Genomic DNA, 20,093 nt, shown 5'->3' on the forward strand with positions numbered 1-20,093 from the left:
ACAGCTTTTACTTATACACATGCCAGCCTAGGCAAACAATTAGGCCTTTAATCGGATCGTCCTTTTCTGGGAATGTTTTTAAAAATGCCCGTGCTGTTCATAACCCTTGCTTTCAGCAATCGTTCAAGGGAAAAACCTGCACAGTCTCTTTTTCAAAATCTCTTCAATATGGTATTTACAAGCATGGGTAAGTAATGTGTAGATCATCAACCCCTCTAAACCTCGCATGGAGCACCTTTGATCAGGTACAGTCATAAATGCACTGGGAGAAGACTAAACACACAATTCTTTCCTTATAAAATGCTACAAAAAACAGCTGTGATTCCCTTTTCCCCAGCTGCTGTAAAACTACCGACTGGAAAAACTTACATGTTGTTTCCGGCTAAAGAAAACATCTGAGTTCTGAAAGCTTTATTTAAACGTAATTACAACATAACAACGACATGCTTTTAAAACAGTCTAGACAGGAACAAGTGTCATAGCGCTAAGAAGGTAAGATGCTGTTTTATTATCGTTGTTTCTCGTATAGGGAACTCATGATTTTGTAAGCGAGTTTTTTTTTCTTCAGTTGCTGTCTTCGAGGCTGCCGGAAGTCTTCTTCGCGTTGGGGTCCACGCAGATTCCAAAATTGCTGTTGGTGATTGATCCGCCGATGTTGAAGTTCACGTCACACTTCAGCCCGCTTTCACACGTGCACCGGTAGTAGGTTCCGTACAAGGACTGTGAAAGAAATTCCCGAGTGCCCTTGTAATTAAAACTCCTTTACGTTTTAATGAATACATTTAATATTTAGCTTAAATGTTAAAATAATTTAGGAGTAAAACTCTAAGCCCGGTGATGCATGCTTTCTAAGGTTTAATTAAAGAGGTGGTTTAACTAACCTCTCTTTGCCAGCAGGCATATCACCCTGCAACTCACAACTGGAACCCATTAAAGCTAAGCAGCTGTGAGCCTGGTCAGTACCTGGATGGGAGACCTCCTAGGAAAAACTAAGGTTGCTGCTGGAAGAGGTGTTAGTGGGGCCAGCAGGGGGCGCTCACCCTGCAGTCCATATGGGTCCTAATGCCCCAGTATAGTGACGGGGACACTATACTGTAAACAGGCGCTGTCCTTCGGATGAGACGAAAACCGAGATCCTGCCTCTCTGTGGTCATTAAAAATCCCAGGGCGTTTCTCGAAAAGACCAGGGGTTTAACCCTAGTGTCCTGCCCAGGTGGGGCTGCACATTGGTAGTGGTAGAGGGGAGTCCCCATTACCTGTAGCTTTGAGTGGAGTGTCCAGAAAAAGTGCTATATAAGTGTAAGCAATTATTATTAATATCTGAAACTTCTCCATGCTTTGCCCACCTAAATAGTGTTATTTAATACCAGCCACTGGGTGGCAGTGTTGTCTGTAACACGTGGTTTTCGCACCTCCGCTGAAGATATTGCTGCTTTGGATAAAATTATTGTGGGGGTGGGAGATTTTTTAAGATCCTTAGTTATTTTAACGATGCAGTTTGATGAACTTTACATATTTTGCTACCAACAGCAGAAATGCTGCTATAACATCAACCTCATAATGATTATCAGCACAGATTTCATTGCTAGCTCTAGTACCTCTCTCTGCTGGTGATATTTAAAATACCAACAGAATAAACCCAAGTAGCAAAGCGATCACATATTCAAGTGACCCAATTTTCCTAATACTAATGGCTCCTGATCAAACACTGCGTTTTACAGCCTTTTGATTGCGCAATGTGAGATTTACTTTAGCTGACTCACATGAAGTATTTAACTGCCCTTAACATGAGGCAGAACCAATTACAGAGTACTGCTGCTCTTATCTCCTGGTAACACCTATCAAACCTGCTCTGTGTGTTTTTCATCGCCTCTAACAGGACTGCAGGTTATCTACTGGGACAGCAGATAGAAGCTCAGCTGCTTGGCTGTCTCTTGTTTCACACGGCTCACTGTGAGAGGAGTGTTGATTAGTGGCACCTCTTCTTAACGGAGCTGGAGTGGCACACTGCTTTCTCCTCACCTCAGCCCTAATTTGGAGCTAAAGAGTTGTGGCAAAAAAAAGTTTTGCGGCATCCATAGCAAAGTGAGAGACAGAAGGAAAGTTAAAGATGAATACAGACCCTCTGCTTCAGGCAGCTGGTTGGGTATTATTGCTATTATTTTTAATCCGGTCATGCATTTCCTAACAAACTTTATCCAATATAGGGCTGCAGGGAAGCCAGACCCTGTCCCAGCAAGCAACGGGCACCCAGACGCATGCAAATCAGGTCATTGCAAATTTCCCCAGAAGCTAATTATCCTACCAGGTTGTCTTCGGACTGTGGGGGGAAAACCCACTGGAACACGGAGCGAATATACAAACAGATATCACCCCAGGTCCAGAACTGATCCCTGGCCCCCAGCTATGTGAGGCAACAGTGCTAACTCCTGCTCCACCGTGCTGTCCTGTTTTAATCCCAACCTCTTGAAGATGTTTTGGAATGTGCATTTGAGAATAGACCATGCTGTTTTTCTTATGTGTATTTTGTTCTTAACGTTTTGCCACCTGTCCGGCCCCATGGTAATGGTGGTACTGCCCCAGCGAAGGCGGTTCTGTAAGTGGGACCTACCTTTGGGGAGCACTCATCGTTCTCAGCCGCCCGGGGGGCACAGCGCGCCAGACTCAGCCCGTCACGGCGGTGACAGCAGGAGCTCTTGCACTGCATGCTGATGAAGCACAGCTCGTTATTGTCCTGGGGCAGGAACACAGCCACAGGTATGCAGAGGGGAAGGGAGAGAGAGGACAGAGACACGCTGTTAATGCCAAATCAAAGCCCCCAAAACTCCATCAGCTGTCCCATTAGCCCCGAAGTATTAGCAAACGCTGAGAAGAAATGCCAGCTTGTTTTAAAGAGAAGTTGTATGAAAGCTGAAAGCTGCAAGAAAATGAGGAGCAAATCAAATTTTAAAGACAATCTAATAATATTTTTGCACCAGGTTTGTGATCAGCCCCTTTCCCTGTGGGGGTGCTGCCAGTGCCACTGATAGCACACACACGCCAATCAGCAGCAGGGTCCTCATCCTGGCTCTCCGATACACTCTTCTGCGCTGGCACCCAGGGCCCAGCGGCACTGTCTTATATAGCCTCACTGCACCCTATTACACAACATCACTCCCTTATCACAAGAACTCCCCCTTCACAGAGGAAACAGAACAGCACTCCAGACAGTACAGCTCACACCAGCCGCACCTGCTCCAGTCTCACAGCAAGAACGCACCTGTTTCACTGGTTAGGAAAGTCACAGTGCATGTGTCTCAGTGCGTTCACCAGTTCCTAGATTTTTTGCCTGAACTACCTCCTTTCGCCGTAGTGTAAAAGTCCCAACCTGTACTAACCTTTGTATGTTTTTCAACCCCAACCACAGAGGACACTTGTTTTAGAAAGTGGCCCTTGAAAAATGCTTGTTTTTCTTCACAATTGTATTTGCTATGGGCATATAATATTTAACCGCAGGGATAGGAAAGACTCCTGTTTGGAGAAACACTTCCCACAAACAACATTTTTTTTTGCCTTAAGGAAAACAGATCCATTCCATATCATCTGCTTCCTGACCTGCAGTATTAATACTGCACACCAGTACTTTTTGCTAGTGGACGAGTAGAAAGCACTCTTTGCACTGGAGAAGAATTTCCAAACCAATTTCCAACAAGGTAACAGGGAACATTGTATAGCAGAGAGTGTCATCCTTTGAGTGACGTTTTAGAGGTCTTGATTAAAATAATCATCAAAGATCCCTCTTTGTGAGAATAGGAGATTTAACCCCAGTGTTCTGACTAAGCCCGTCTACAGGCCCACACACTGAGGCTTCCCTACACGTCCCCCTTCATTCAGACAGCAAAGCACTTCTCCACCTGATCTACTGTGCTGGTGCACAATGGTTAGCAGCTGTCACCAGTGTGGTTGCTCCATTCCAGTTTTAAAAGTGATATACAGATGTTATTCTTATTATTAATAGTGTGCACTCATTAATTTCAGAATTAGAAGGCAGTGCACAAGATCATTCTTTCTTCCAAAAATATACTTGTATCAATGAGATGTTACAATATAGAACATGTAATTTATTGCATTACTTGGGATAATTAGGAATTTTTCTAAATTCATTGGAAATCCTGCAGTGCTGAATGTTTCTTTTATGTGATGGTGAATGAATAGCTAAGCTAAAAGCACTTACTAAGCTAAGCATGTTCACCATCACTTGCAGTGTTTCCTAGAAGAATGAGATCATATTCAGTGGTAATTATAATTCATAGGTATGGTTACCATTGATTATGTATTTTTTGTAAAGGAGTCCGTTAACTCTGATAGGATTCTAGTACATTTCTAAAGTCAGATACCACCACCACGGCAGACAGACGGACACAGTATTAACTGTGACTGTATCTGTTCATGTCCATTTAATACACTACTTACCTGTTCATACACGTGTAAGTCTGTGCTTACAACACACTAGATTGATAGGCTTCCTTTTCACCGAGAATGTACTGTCTACAGTGTGCACACGTGTCTGGAAAGATGCGAAGACAGCCAGTTCCTGGCCTTGCCCAAACGTTCGAGTACAAGCGCCACGTCACGAAGACGTCAGCAGCCCGGGGAAAGAGCTGTCCGCGGTGCTGAATCCCTGGGCAGCTCGTTGACAGGAGCCGAGAGGAGGGGCAGAGCCGCAAGAGTAACAGCACGCCAGCAACAGATGGCCTCCGGTATTACCAAAGTGGATAAGGCGGCGTGCATAGCCTGCTTCTGTCAGCTTCGAGTAAAAGGAAGTAGCGTCTTCGGTGTCTATGCATAGGCACTGTGCAAACTGTTGTCGGAACGATGAAATGAAGAACGGACAGTCGGGTTGGAATAAAAGGCTATTTTTTTTACTGTTCTTGAAGACCCGCAAGACTAATGAGAGAGAGAGGGAAACAAAAGAGTGACGGATCAAACAAGCAGAGCCAAGATAATTCAAATCTTGCACCGATCTGCCGTAATAAAATCTGCCTTCACCTTCTTGCATTTGTAGCGTACAGACCGGCGGGTGGGTAGCTCAGGGACTCGACACCACAGAAGAAGAAATAGCGAGTCACTCTCGACCACCTGGGCGCGCTGTGTTCGCTTTTGTGAAGGGGTTGGGGGAGTTAATTGTGCGTACTTGTGTGTATTTCTTTCTTGTCTCCAACTGTGTCTGAGCCCCCGCTTCCCCAAGGTGCCGAGATGGAGAAAATGCTACCTGCCCAAGAAGCTGCCAAAATCTACCACACTAACTATGTCAGGAACTCTCGGGCGATCGGAGTGCTGTGGGCGATCTTCACGATCTGCTTTGCCATTATCACTGTGGTCTGTTTCATCCAGCCCTACTGGATTGGGGACAGCGTGAACACACCACAAGCAGGGTACTTCGGGCTGTTCCATTACTGCATCGGCAACGCCCTAACATCCGAGCTCACCTGCAAGGGGAGCGCTCTGGACTTCGGCTCCATCCCGTCGGGGGCTTTCAAGACAGCAATGTTCTTCGTAGGGATCTCGATGCTGCTGATCGTGGGCTGCATCGTCTGCTTCTCCCTCTTCTTCTTCTGCAACGCCGCGACAGTGTATAAGATATGCGCCTGGATGCAGCTCGCATCAGGTAAGTAACTTTGCGTCTTTCAGCCTTACGACGACCCCAACGGCACATGCGGAATTGAAACGATTCTTAATTCGCATTCGAAAGTTCAGCCTGAGGTTTCTCAGAAACGCGTTGGGAGAGTGCTGTCGTAATTTGAGACGATGGCAGAGGTTAAATAAATTATTCGCTCATTTATAATGCATCCTTATCTTGAACTTCGTTTTAAGTTCCAGAAGTTACCCGAGTAAATGTGTTCCAAAACACTGAAAAACGTTCTCACTGTGGCTGATGCGTTTTGTTTTTAGTCACTCATATAATAATGTTCTAAAAGTACACGTTGTAGACAGACACTGCGCACAGAACAGCGTTCTTAATTCTCCTTTATTGCAGTGCGTCGTGCTTCTTCCCAGAACACTTTAATACTCGTGTCATCAATATGCTTGTGCATTTCAACAGCACAGAGATGACTAGCAGGATCAGACAACAGCGAGAACAGCATCCGAGTCTTACATGAGGTCCTGCAGGGCCCAACACGGGAACCAGAAAACTAGGGACGATCAGAGCGCATTCCCAACAACATTGGGAAATACGGTTTGATAAGCAAGAGGCCACTATTATTTTATAAAGGTAATTCACCACTAACAAAATTTGTACACTTTGAAAACTCAAACCTCACCATCTCACGTCTTGACTAATATTCAACTAACAAAATGCTGAAAACTAACATATGTTACTATGCTCTATCATATTAAAATGATTTGCCTTGTTAGAGACCATTTCTGTGGGGCACAACACAAAGCACAAAATGGAGCACACACACTGGTTATATGCTATTTTTTCCTTTGAACCGTATATAGAGCATTCGAGCGGGTTGATATTTAGGGGTCACTGAATTATTTGTAAAAATAAACAGTTGCGCAATGGTATATGCAATTTTCTCTTTAGGATGTCAAAACATGTAACGTGTCTGCACACTAGTTTCTCCACTTAGAACACTTAACTGTTTGATTTGGCATATTCAAAAGCATTATTTTCTTCAGAATAAGATTATCTTGTTTATGGATGACCATGTGTGTACCTTTCAAGCTTGTATTTGCCACACTGTTCAGTTTGGGTTCCATTCAGTCTGCAATCCACACACACCAAGCCTAATCTTCTCACACCTCTAAAAGCAGCTTGCTCTCTTAACTGCCAGGTCAAAGAGTTCAGCATTATGACACTGAAAATATGCACGAGTGAACGATAAAAATGTAGGTAGTAGGCACAGTATATCGATATGATACAAGCGTAAAACACATGCACACACACTGACTGTTCTATGTCCACTGCCCACAAAAGCAATCCACTGTGTAACAGCATTTTTATAGCAAGACCATGGTCAAATTCTCCTCTATGTGCACTTCATGGCTTGTATTTTAAATTATTTATCAACTGACTATGCCTTTGTAAATCTTCTTAGCTATACAAGGATACACTGTCTTTATTAATATTCCACTTCAAAGCACAGAAGACATCATCAAAGCTCCCAATTAGCTGTACTGTTTTTTGGTCTGCTTTGTTCCAAAACTGAGAATTAATTACACTTCCCCCTCTGTTAGACAAAAAAGAGAGATATGAAAGAAGCCTAAAAACGCAGGCTGCATGAGAACTGTTGTTAGCAAAAATGAGGGGTAGGCACACAAAGACTGTTGTACACTGGAGTTCGGGAAGATGGGTGTAGATACAGACGCAGATAGATTGGGAAACAATTGTTTTGGGAAAAATGATTTCATCTGCAGCTCTGGGATATATGCCCATTAGCTCGGTTGGTAGCGCATGAGATTCACAATCTCAGGATAGTGGGCTTGTGTCCCACGTCGGGTGCCAGATCCTCCATGTTGGAGTTTGGGCACAAGGCTAACAACCCTGTCCTGAAAAAAACAATTGGAAAAAACAGGATGTTGCTGCCCCTACATGCTGAAAGGCATAACAGACAAACACCCATCAATCTGGGATATATTACATCTTTTAAATATTGAGAACTGTGAGCCTTAGATGTTTCTATCTTAAGAATGGTTACAAAGGACCAAAATGACTGTTTGATCCATCTAGCTCTTTTGGTTTTTTAGTAGTTTATTTATGAAGGGGTACCATCCTGATGTTTTCTGAAAGAAGCCAGGGTATCAGCTTCAACAGCATAGCTGGGCAGGTTATTCTATATACTTACAACTCTTTGTGTAAAGATAGTTGTACACAGTTTAAATGTACTTGAGTAGTCTCCACTCATGTCGTCCGATTCCTGTTTGAATGATGATTTTGAAGAAATACACTGCCAATAAATAATAATAATAATAATAATTGCTTACACTTATATAGCGCTTTTCTGGACACTCCACTCAAAGCGCTTTACAGGTAATGGGGACTCCCCTCCACCACCACCAATGTGCAGCATCCAAGATTCTGAATCAGCTGCCCTCAGAGTCTTCTCAGGTATGAGACAAAAAATGTTCAGCTATTCTGGCCTGGCAGAGCAGGCCATTCCTACAAGCACTGTAATGTATCTAGTTACTCTTCTCTGGACTGATTCCAGTGCTGTACTATGCTTTATTGTTACATGGTGACCAAAATTGTACCCAATATTGTAAATGACATTTTACTAGTACATTACACAATTTGAACTTAACACCCTTTGATTTAAATTCTGTGCTTTTAACTTTACATCCTTCCATTCTGTTTGCCTATTTTATTGCTTTGCCACATAATTTAGAAAATGAATATAATGTTCTCAAATAGCCTCTTGAAATTCTCATATGCAAGTACAGTATATATTAGACTGAGCTACCAAGACTTAAATATTTGATGGCCTTATAGAGTTTTTACTGTGCTAATTCAGGTTTAACATACATAAATTGTTCTAAAAGCACAGTGAAAGATAAAAAAGGATAAGGGGATAAGAAAGCACCACGGTGGTTAGATGTTTTGACAAGAATAAAGTCATAAAATAAGTATGGAGTGCAGTGAAAAGACCAAGTACATTCAGTGCAGTACTGTACACTCACACACGTACAGAAACAGCACACCAATACTCAAGCACCGAACTGCATTGCACTGATCAAAATCTAACCTGTGTGCCTAGCATTGACAGCCAGCTGCAGCAAACCTTTGGGAATGTGAAGGTGGCCATAGTGTTAATTAGGTCCCGAAATGTGTCACCTGGCTGTCTGGAAGAGTGTGCTGAGACATCCAGGAACTGGTCTCTGGGCACGCCTGGGTGTAATCGCTGGTTACGAGGTTTTAATTAAAGGCGATGAGCTGCTCCATTAAAGTGCTGTGAGAAATTCATGGTCCATGATGGGAAACAGAAGGGTTTCAGTTCAAAGGTATTGGGCTGAAAGTTCACAATTTGTAAAGATTTTAGAAAGAAATTATTCACCTATGGTGGGATGTGTGAACCCTTTTTAAGGATAATCTTGAGGGAGATGTACTGTACCTGTAAAAGGAATATCTGCACGTATATACATTTTTATATTTTGTGGTTGTTTTAAGTGCCGGTCACAATGTTATCCTAAGAGGTTGAGTTTAAACTCCCAGTGTGGTGACTTAAGGGGTTTTATAAAAAATCTTTTTATAGGGTGAAAAGATGTAGTGCAGATGGAGCAGTTGGGACTCTGACGGTGATATTTTTCATTCTCATACCTGACATACCCTGTGTGGCTGTGATTTCAATACCTGTAAGAACAGCTGTGAACATACAGTACTGTATTTTGTATAGTTCACACAACACACAAAAATGCTTTAAGTGCAAATGTCCTTATGGGACCAATATGTGTGTGATCATGTAAAATCTCATCTGACAACATCCATATTTGAAGGTAGGCTATAGTCCTTTCAAAGAAATTATTAATAAAGGCGGACTTGTGTCAGGCCCAGGGTGTAGTTCGGCCTTGAAACCTCTTCTTTCTTATGCTATCTTCACCAATTCAGAGAGATGGAAATTTCGTTTCGTTTTTAACACTTGTCATAGAAAAGACAATCCATAAAAAGTGTTCAAAGACTTCTTCGCATTCGGACACTACATGTAACAATAGTCACAGTGGAACATGCAAGATGATATCCTCTAGGGAGGCCTAATTTAATGGACTTCAGAATCCTCCTCACTCCACACACTGCTCTAACAACACAAAGAGAAACTGTGTCAGAAAGCTAACTCCTCTGAGAGCCTAACTCTGCAGAAGGAAGACACCATTTTCCGCTTTGAATTGCTCAATTAATTATTTAACCTCGGAGCTTATCATGGAGATGACAGCCTTCTTACTAGACCATCCCACTGTTACCTAATGCCTTTGGAAGGAATTGTAAGTTCTAACTTCTAAGAATTTCAGAAGACAATGTTGAGCCTCTGTGACTATTATTCTGCACATCTCAGTTGGTAAAAGCCTGCAGAATGATTATAGACAAATAATATATAAGAATGTCAGCAGCAGATTTAAGATTAAATGGATTATCTACATCTAGATCGCACAAATTCATTCTTTTAGAACCATGCTTTTCCAATTATTCTGAAATTAAACAATAATTCAAAGCTCTGGTGTGAGCATAATAGCACTGTAATTAAGTTTATAGTAAGTGAAGGCCCCAATTATAATTCCAGGTAAAGAATTAACATTACGCACTGTGCAAAGTAATTCCACAGTGGAAACCTTGCTCAGTTTATGTGATGTCTTGGTCAGAATCATAATAGAAATAGGATGTCTGACAGTGCAGACAGCTCTGTGTGAATGGGTTTCAGATGGTGAATGAGAATTGTCTCTCTGGGAGGTTTGCCACCTGTTAATTAACACTAAATGCCTTCCCAAGTGGCTAATCGTCCTGTCATAATGCCTAAAAGCAATTTAATACTTTTAAAAGCACATATGGCAAATAATTACATTCTCAGAAGACTTCATCTGAAAATGTAGATGCCTCTATGGAAATCTAATGGAACTTGTAAAATTTACAGATGGTGAATGAAAGAACCTTTTATTTCAAGCTCAGCTACAAGTGGGTGGGGTCTATAGGGAAAAATATATAACAATCAATACAATAATCAATGCCCTGGATGGTAACTGTGGTGAAAAACTCTGCTTTTAAAACTTTGTTCTGTATTTAACATGTTTCTGGCACCTGAGGAGTAAGAATGGAGGATTATCCTCTCTCTCTTCATATTTACATACTCACCTAACCTCTCTCTTTCTCTAAAAGCTCCCTGTTTGCATATATAAAGTTAGTTCGCCGATTCAAACAGCTGTCATTAAAACGTCTCGCTGAGGGACAGCGATATTTTCTGCAAATTCAAATGAGACCCTGTGGGGATATGTTACTCCTTCACAGCCACAGTATACGCCATTAAGGAAATATTGACTCTAGCTAGTTAGTCTGTGATGGCTAACATGTATTGTCTGGTTTCTGGATTCCAGTAACATTAGAGGCCTCTGGTGTGCCCTATTGTCACACTGTCATTTATACACACACCAAATGTGCAGATCACTGGTTACAGATGTGACCAGTTTTGAATAGACAAAATGCCTAACTTTGTAAGATAAGATAACTTTATTGTCCATATACAATTTCTTGTATGAGGAATTTGTCTTTTTGCATACCCCAGCTTGCTCTCCATGAGACACACAGACAGGGAGAGAAGCTTGGGGTCAGAGCGCAGGGTCAGCCATTGTACAGTGCCCCTGGAGCAGCTGGGGCCTTGCTCAGGGACCCAACAGAGTAGGATTCCTCTGCCGGCCGCAGGATACGAACTGGCAACCTTCCAGCCACAGGCACAGATCCTTAGCCACAGAGCCACTGTTTGGAGGAAAAGTGTTTTATTTAAAATAAAATCCTAGTTCCTTTGAAACTGGTTACTTTTGTAAACATTTGGAACAAGATGGCACTATTAATTCCATGACTGAACACTAGATATGTTTATCACAGGAGTGTTCCAGGACTATTTTTCTTTTCTATTCATTGCCACCGGTGCTTGTGACCAACCTCTTACAGTGAGAGCAAGGAGTGTATTCACCTTCCCTATAAAACAAGATCATGCACAAATAAAAGCCCCTTGAAGTTGGACATTCTTCAATGAATTCCAATCTCTTCTTGCAGGGGTGTCCAACCCTAAACCTGGTCCAGGTTTTCTAAGTCTCTTCAAAGTTACTGTCTTACAGAAATCCCACCTGAATTATGCAACAGCAGCCAGAGTACACCAGTATGCTCACCACACATCAGCCATCGGTGGGAAGGAGAACATGGTAATGAAGCCAGTTCATAGATGGGGATTATTAGGCCATTAGAGTTAGGACCTGTTTTACATCTTATCCAAAGGACAACGCCTTTTTACAGCATACTGTCCCCATCACTATACTATAGCACTAGGACTCACACAGACTGCAGGGTGAGCACCCCCCTACTGGTTCCACTAACACCTCCTCCAGCAGCAACCTTAGTTTTTCCCAAGAGTTCTCCCATTCAGGTATTGACCAGGCTCACACATGCTTAGCTTCAGTGGGTGCCAGTTGTGAGTTACAGGGTGATATGGCTGCTGGCAAAAGGTAAAGTAGTAACACCTGAACCCAGAGGAGCTGTTACATGTGTCCAGTTAAGCCATTAACAATGTTTAACTTGTTAACAGTTGAGTTAGAATGAAAAACTGCACACACTGGACCTCCAGGACCAAATCTGGACACAGCTGGCATGAATATTCATTTCTTTTCACATAGCAATAAACCAGTTGCACGTTCCTTTTGCGCAGCAGTGTTTAACAGCCAGCCTTATCGAGTGAAAAGAGACTTGAAATAAAGCGTCTTAATCTGTGGGAAGCCAGTCACCTGTCTGTTGCAGCGGAGATGTTTTCATTAAAAAGCTGTGTCAACAGGAGTGGCGTAGCCGGGGGGTTGGGGGGGAGACTTTGTTTTTATTGCAACAACACAAGAGTATCTGGGAGGGAACTGTTAGCCAGCTGCGCTCTTCCCACAGTTCCCTGCTCCGCGCGTCCAACTACAATCCGTTAATGACCAGGGAGACTGAGCGGCCAACGGAGCAACAGCTTAGAAACCTAAGTGGGACTCTGCCCTCTCAGGCCCCTCTAATTACAGAGAAGATCAGCAGCGCTAGAAGCGGTTGCCTGGCAACCACAGCCTTCAGTGAGACGGGGTTTTGCATAGTTTCGCTGTGCTGGAACGAGATGAAACCCATCCCTTATGCACCCGGGAGTTTCCTCTGTCGGCCTCTGGAAGCGCAGGGAATAACTCCAGAACAAACCCGAGAAGTCGACTGGTTCCCAATTTGAATTTTAGCTAGAAGGTTCAGATTTAAGTTGTTTGTATGCAATTGAATGTGGGTCCACATTCATATAGATTTTATTTGTAATTGCCTTGTTTGCTAAAACGCATTTTCACCAGAGTGTATGAACATAAACATCCTTTTCCTACTTCTATTCGCTCTGATCCTGTTACTGCCCAGCTAGGTTTTACGTACAACACAGTACAAAGGCTTGCCATATAAAAATAGAAACCTTGGCACAGATCAAGACGCAGCTGACACGTCATCAGACATAAAACGGAACACATTCAAACACTGCTGACTTCTTAGCAGCTTTCCTCGTGCACCACAAAGTGCTTAACAAGATTTATACAAGTGGAAGTGATTCCGGAAATCCTTTCCGAGTTGACATTTGCTGTACGTTTGGGAACTTCTAATATCATAGGGTGCTGTACAATTTCCTCAAAAACAGACTCCAAACACCAGCATATATCAACACGTCTACTTAAATCCCCTAAGCGAGGTTAAATGACGTTAAGGAAGCAGCTGACAAAACGAAATCTGGATGTCATGTTTTTTTAATTACCCATTAAGATCAAAACAGTGCGTCTTTAAGAGTGTTGCCCGGGAAAAGTCGGCGTGAGATTTAGTGTCTGGGGTTTCCGTGGGCAGCCCTGCTGTGAGGAACTAATGATACCCGTGCTTCTGGAGCAAACCCATCCGCAGAACAGGACGACACGTCTGTTCGCTGCTCCGCACTGGCTCGGAGAGGGGATTCGAGCGAGCGCGGTGCGTGTTAAAAAAAAAACCGCTTCACCAGTCTCGAATGAAAGCGGTCCCCAGCGAACGGCTTGGTTTGTAGCTGAAATGTAAAACGTTAACCAGCTGGATTATCGTGCCGGCTAATTCAGTTAAAAAGATATAAGTGTCCATCAGGATAATTGCTCCCAATTTCCACGCCGGGGGAATCACGCGGTGTGCATAATAGAACAACAAATTGCCATTATGAAAAGCCTGGAGCTTTCTAGTCAAATAAGTAGCAGTTGTTAATAATGACTTGCCATCGAATGGCTAATATACTTGAAAATCACTGCGGCCCCCAACTTGGTGAATTAGCAGCGCTGCCGCCATTTGAGTAAATAACTGTTCTCCGGGATAAAACTTGGATATCAGGCAAAGGTGGTGAGGAGTTGCGAGTTGTCATGGAAACAAATCGTGTTTCTCCTCGAGGCTTGTCAAAGATGTCCATATATTTTTTTTCACTTTAAAATTTGGAAAAAAAGTGAACACTCATCACGGATAGTTCTCGTTATGAGGAGCGCGCAAGCGCACAGCAGCAAGACAGGAATTAGTAAATGACGACGCAAACGCTTTTTTCATTTTCAGCTCTCCTCTTAAAAGAAGTTTCGGCATCTCCTCGAAATGCTTTAATTATCTTATGTTCCTGGGGATACAGGGTTATGTTACAAACCTGTTGGGTTTAGACAACGAAGGAAAGAGTAGAAGAAATAAGAATACAGTAACGTATTCAGAGGAAGTGGGGAAAAGCGCAGACAGCAAGAAGTTATCATTATGTTTTCTTCAGGTTGGTCTGGGTGTAGGAAGTTAATTACTTTCGTGATCTTGTGGTGCTGAAATTGAGATACATCAGCTAATGGGTCTTACTGAACGCATCACCGCGCACCGTGGTATCTCCTTTGTAAACTGACCTTCTGTGTGCAATTCAACTTCATCTGAAAGGCAACATAATACTTCCAAACAATTTAGATTAATGTCACTGAATCGCGCTGCGCATTAAAGGTTTTCCCATACGAGGTTCTGAAGAGAAGGGCAGTTTATCAAGGTGTAAAAATAAAGATGGCGAGTTTAGTAAGGAGTATTTTTAAGAAAGTGACAGCAAAGTGGTAATAAAAAGGCACTTGCGACTTGAGGTATTCCACCGCGAATTGTATGCAGCGTCAGTCGCTGTGGATTTGCCCCACAAATTGAGTAAGGGGGACGCCACAGTAATACGGTATGCAAGGAAGACTCGAATGCACACTAACCGAAGGGTTGTGCTTGCCTCCGTATGTCCCCAGCAGCTGGGCTGGTGATGGGCTGCATGATCTACCCGGACGGCTGGGACTCGGCCGAAGTGAAGCGGATGTGCGGCGACAAGACGGACAAGTACACCCTGGGCGCCTGCACCGTGCGCTGGGCCTACATCCTGGCCATTATCGCCATCCTGGACGCCCTCATCCTCTCCTTCTTGGCCTTCGTGCTGGGCAACCGACAGGACAGCCTGCTCCCGGAAGACTTCCAGGTGGAGAGCAAAGGTAAGACGAGTCCCCGGGGAAGGCGTTGTCACAGTGCTGCGGTGTGCCGGGGCTGGGAGCCCGAGTGCTCTATGCTGGCCGGAAGCTACAGTCTGTCCCTATCCACGCTGAGCTGCACCGCTTGTAATGCACAGACTTCAAGCTCTGATTTAGATTGAAGATGAAGTCTCGCTACGCAAGGCAAACATTTTCAACAAAGTAATTACAAAGCCAGGGCACTACGAAAGCAAGAGAAAAACACCCAAGAGCAAATTCACATCGTATGGCCAAGCCATCCCCGGTGACACGGCGATCGAGACGGACAAGATTGACGCCACGTTGGCGTCAGTCCGTCATCTTCATTAGCTCAACGCAGCAGTGTCTCGGAGATTACGGGCATGTTCCTAATGAGACTGTATGCTAACTTCAAAAGACTGCCGCTATAAAAATAAATCACAGTAAAAAAAAAAAGAATAAAGAGGATGAAATGAAAGCGGCCAGGACCTTGAAGTGACGCAAGTTTAATTATTGAACTCGGGCTAGTGTTCCCTCGGCAATGAAAAATGTAAGAGCAGGAAAGGGAATGGGTGGAAAGTACAGTCAAGCCGGGTAATTACTCCCTGCCAGGTCATGTGGAAATACGTGGCCTTAGAAATAAAAGCGGTCATTACCGTGCGCTTGTTTCTTCCCGTCAGCTATAGAGGGAGCTGTAAGATTAAGATATAAAGTAAACAATAGAGGAGAGTTCCACTCGAGCCCCGCAGGCATGGTAGTTGCGGTGAACCAGGCAAGAACCCCCAGAGGTGAAAACTATGTGCATTTGTACATAAACCCCAACCAGGTGTTGTCAGCATAATTTAAATAAATTCAGCTCATTACATGAAAAAGATCAAACTACGGCGGAATGGACGCTATTCTTAAACCTGTAAATATGTCTACAAAACTGGCACGTAAGAACATTTAAAAATGTTAAATATTATTCGAGGTTCCAGTGATTGCTGCCCTTGGTTACCATTTACTGTACTTATTCAGTATCAGTAGGAGTACATGGTGTAGCCAGGAAAAGACGCCCTCTAGTGGCCACTGCAATCCCATCACTAAGAACACGAAGGCAGCGAGAGCTCAGGCTGGCTCTTTTGTCCATCTGTTCATCTACGAACTGCTTTTCCCAGTTCAGGGCTGTGGGGGAGCTGGAGCTTATCTCGGCAAGAAAGGGGTGCAAGGTGGGGTACCCCCTTGGATGGGATGCACACGCCAGAGCCAGTTTTCCCAGTCGACATCTAACAGCACCCCAGGTGTGGCGCTCAACCCAGGGCCCCAGCACTGCGAGGCAGGAATGCTTACCACTGCATCACCCCGCCTCTCAGCCCATTTATCATTACTGTAAATCTAGTGTCATTACACTAAGTTAACCCATTTAATGGGCTGCACCGATTCTTGGAATCCAAATCCCCCGGCTGTTATAAATGTACCCAGTGGTGTACAATAGCAATCGCACAGTGAACTGTGTAACAATGACATCATGGTAAAAAATAAAGATGTATGATGAAGCACAGCAAATTGTGTGGAACCATGACGATGTAAGTATGCTGCATAAACAAGGTAACACCACAGGGCAAACTGCAATGATACAGTGCACATTTACTGCAATAACGTTTCCTAAAGGCCTTGCCCAGAGATTAGCTCAGCTAAGCAGTTATGTTACTTGGGGAGTGTTTTTCTAATATACAGTAGTAAAGTAATTTCAAGTATTTAATCCTCATCGTGTCCAGCAGTTAAAATTCAGTTCTACGCCCAGTCTGTCTCATGACATAGAGCGACAACACTACAGGAAAATGGTACCTCTGGTATAGAAATCTCTTTGTTGGTGGAACAGGTGTGACTTCACCAGAAGAACAGCAAAAAGAAATCAGTCAGAACTGACATTAGGTGGTGGATATGAACAGAGGTCACTAGACAACAGTACATGTACTGTACATCAGGTTCTTTACTAACTGCTTATTGTTACAGAAAATGTAAGATTAAATGTCTTTTTAAAATTATTTACAGCTATTAAAGATTATACTAATTCATTTTTTTTTTTTACAGAGGGAGGGCACGCTTAAGTTTGGAAAGCTCTGCGACTTTGTAGCACTTGTCTCCAGCAATATGACCCTGAATCTTGGGCTCAGCTGCAGGGTGCAAATCTTTGAACTGTTTTTATTCACTGCAGGGTGAAAGGTTGTTTTTCATTTTAAGGGTAATTTTAGTTACAAGAACAAAGACCCCAAAACCCCCTCAAAAAAGGTCAGTTTAGAAGATAAATACATTTTTCAAGATCACCAAGACAGCGCAGTGACTGGAGGATTCGTAATTCCTGGAGACTGCATCAAAGCATCCTGGGAGTATTTCACAAAACTGCTTTTATGGCTAAGAAGGTCCCAGAATAGGGTGATCTGACAACCGGAATGAACCCTTTAAAAATTCAAAAGACTCCACCTTGCTGCACACTTCCACACAGAGACAGAAGGGGGGAACAGGGCAATAGCTCTGAACTTCAACCTCAAAACTTCCCATCTAAAAGCAAGACATGAAAACTGCAGTTGTCACCTTCAGAATTTGCTGTTGTGAAGAAAAAATAATGGACAAGATCCTGAAAACATTCAACGTGTTTATACTTGGAACCTCTTTATTTAATGTGAAGGGGTCAGTGGAAATGATAAAAGGTTTGGTTTTGTGCCTGCCTGGGTGCCCGGGCTACAGGGAGAGTCCACCACCTATACATAGCAGGAACTTAATCAGAACTTCTAAACCAGTGTTCAGTTGTGTGAGCGGGGATGCTGAAGGAGGCGTCATCCTTCAGATGGAATCTTAAACTGAGGTCCTGACTCCTTGATCATGAACAATTCCTAAAACACCCTTTATAAGAGTAGTGGTGTTAACTTACTCAATTCCCTTCTGGGCTTGTACTGTCTGGCCTTTGTAAAGCTTCTTCTTAATTTAGCCGGTGAAGTAATTTTTCACTTCTCCCCTTGATGTGCGGTGGAGTGGGGCAACTGTAGCAGAACAAGAGCCACATGTGCCCCAGGTGGGTACTGTAACTTAGTGGTTCCTCTCCTAACCCACTTAAATTTCTAGTGTGTAAACACTGTGATTATAAGGCTTATACTGTAGCTCGGGAGTCTTTAGTTCCAGTTCTGGTGTGTGCTGGTTTTCTAAGCCTCTTCAAAACACATCTAGAACTGGAAAACATTGTTTAATTAGTTCAATCAAACAAATTACAAGATAATGTAAGCCCTTGAGAATGGATTAGGAGTGAAAATCTGGGCTGAGACTGGAATTCCAATTGAGGAGAATAGATGCTCCTTATTATTTTAGAATATTTATCCACAGTTTTTAAACATTTTAGTAGACTCAGTTTCTGTTAGTCCTTGCATTATTAAAATGACTGTGTGTTACTAATTTGACTTTTCCAGCTGTGATATTGTTATATTGATCCTCTAATCCCAACCAATAGTCTATTTTCAGTAAAGGCTCAGATGCAATAACACACTTGAGATCAGGAAATATGTATATTTTCTCCAGTCAAGCAAACCAAACTATTCAAACAGGTTGAGGCTTGAGGTTGTGGGTTCAAGGCTGCTAACTGTGAGCAGATCTGCCAAGCAGCAGTTGTCAACAGCTGGATGTGACCGAGCTACAGCATCTTTGTACGACTGGGCCTGCGACTTCAGGCTCACTCTGAACACCCCTGCTTGAGGGAAACAAAGCTGTTTGCCTGCACCTGTCAAGATGCACAAAACTGGCTCCATATTGAAGAGGCCATTGGGTCCTTAGAATGCAAATGTCCAGCAAATGTGCTAACCACTGCCTTTACTGGCCATCCTTGGCATGAAATAGTACAGACTATTATGATTTGATCCACAGAAAATTTAGAATATATTACATTTGTGCATAATTTACTGGAAATTGTGTAAAATACCATGTCCCACATTGTACAACTTAAGGTTAGCACTGCCAGATGTTACAAACGAGTAGTAGACACTTGTACTTGTATTGTAGACTCATAACATTGATCATATTTGCTTACCTTTGTAAATTAATCATTAACATTAAATTTAATAAACACTTTTCAAAATTGCAGCCTTTGATGCCGAAGCCCACTCAACACTTGACCTAGATCAGGCTGCTCACTATTCCTACACAGCATCATAAAAAAAGGATCAAACCCTTGTTATACTTAAATGTTCACGCTGGTTTGATTAAACTGTATAAACACAAAGCTACAATCTCACGTGTTACATCATTAAAATTCAGTTGCTCTCCAAGTTTTAAGTTACCGGTAATCCTGCCAATGAAAGAACCCCTGGCATTCAGCTGTTACTCACCAGGTCTGCCATAGGACTGACTGAACTTCATCCGTTGCGCTTAATGTCTGGACTGGGACACGGAAACCAGGTGCTCTCCATGTGGAAAAAATAAACCAATGCCATTTCAGGTAACATGACGAAAACCATAACTGTATACACGCTCACTGCAGAAACATGCTGCACTCTGGACTTTGCTTATTCGGAGGGAAACGCAACGCCTCCATATCTGAAAAATAAAGTCGCACGAACCTTTGAAACAAAAATGAAATTGAGGCAAGTATGTTTGTCGTCTTCACTCCCTTCTTTAGTGTCTAAACTGTTCCTTACTTGCTTTCCCAGAAGTCAAACATTTTTAAGTAGCAGCCTTTTTTTGCAATGATCAAACAAGAGCTCCAAAAATGACAGCAGCACTCTGGGTTCCTGGATCCAGATACCACGAGCTCCAGAGTGGAAACTGCTCACTGGGGTCAGTGCCGTCAGTGGTACGGCTCCGTCTCACACCTGTCACTCCTTGAGCGGGCAGCAGAGATCGCAGTGCATTACAAAGCAAATGGC

General features: G+C 43.0%; 2 protein-coding genes across 2 annotated transcripts; one reads left to right on the forward strand and one right to left on the reverse strand.

Moving 5' to 3' along the window:
- Positions 1–396: 396 nt before the first annotated feature.
- LOC102696371 (colipase) lies at positions 397–3,081 on the reverse strand. Its single transcript, XM_006628500.3, has 3 exons — positions 2,976–3,081; positions 2,612–2,734; positions 397–720 (listed from the first exon to the last, which is right to left on the reverse strand). Exons 1-3 carry the CDS (start codon positions 3,060–3,062, stop codon positions 565–567), a joined length of 366 nt encoding a protein of 121 aa, XP_006628563.2. The 5' UTR covers positions 3,063–3,081; the 3' UTR covers positions 397–564.
- Positions 3,082–4,566: 1,485 nt separating this feature from the next.
- On the forward strand, positions 4,567–19,907 carry LOC102696561 (LHFPL tetraspan subfamily member 5). The gene is made up of 3 exons (XM_015342424.2): positions 4,567–5,647; positions 14,974–15,210; positions 17,278–19,907. Exons 1-3 carry the CDS (start codon positions 5,236–5,238, stop codon positions 17,292–17,294), a joined length of 666 nt encoding a protein of 221 aa, XP_015197910.1. The 5' UTR covers positions 4,567–5,235; the 3' UTR covers positions 17,295–19,907.
- Positions 19,908–20,093: the final 186 nt, after the last annotated feature.

Source organism: Lepisosteus oculatus, chromosome 5, assembly GCF_040954835.1.
Source record: "Lepisosteus oculatus isolate fLepOcu1 chromosome 5, fLepOcu1.hap2, whole genome shotgun sequence".
NCBI lineage: Eukaryota > Metazoa > Chordata > Actinopteri > Semionotiformes > Lepisosteidae > Lepisosteus > Lepisosteus oculatus.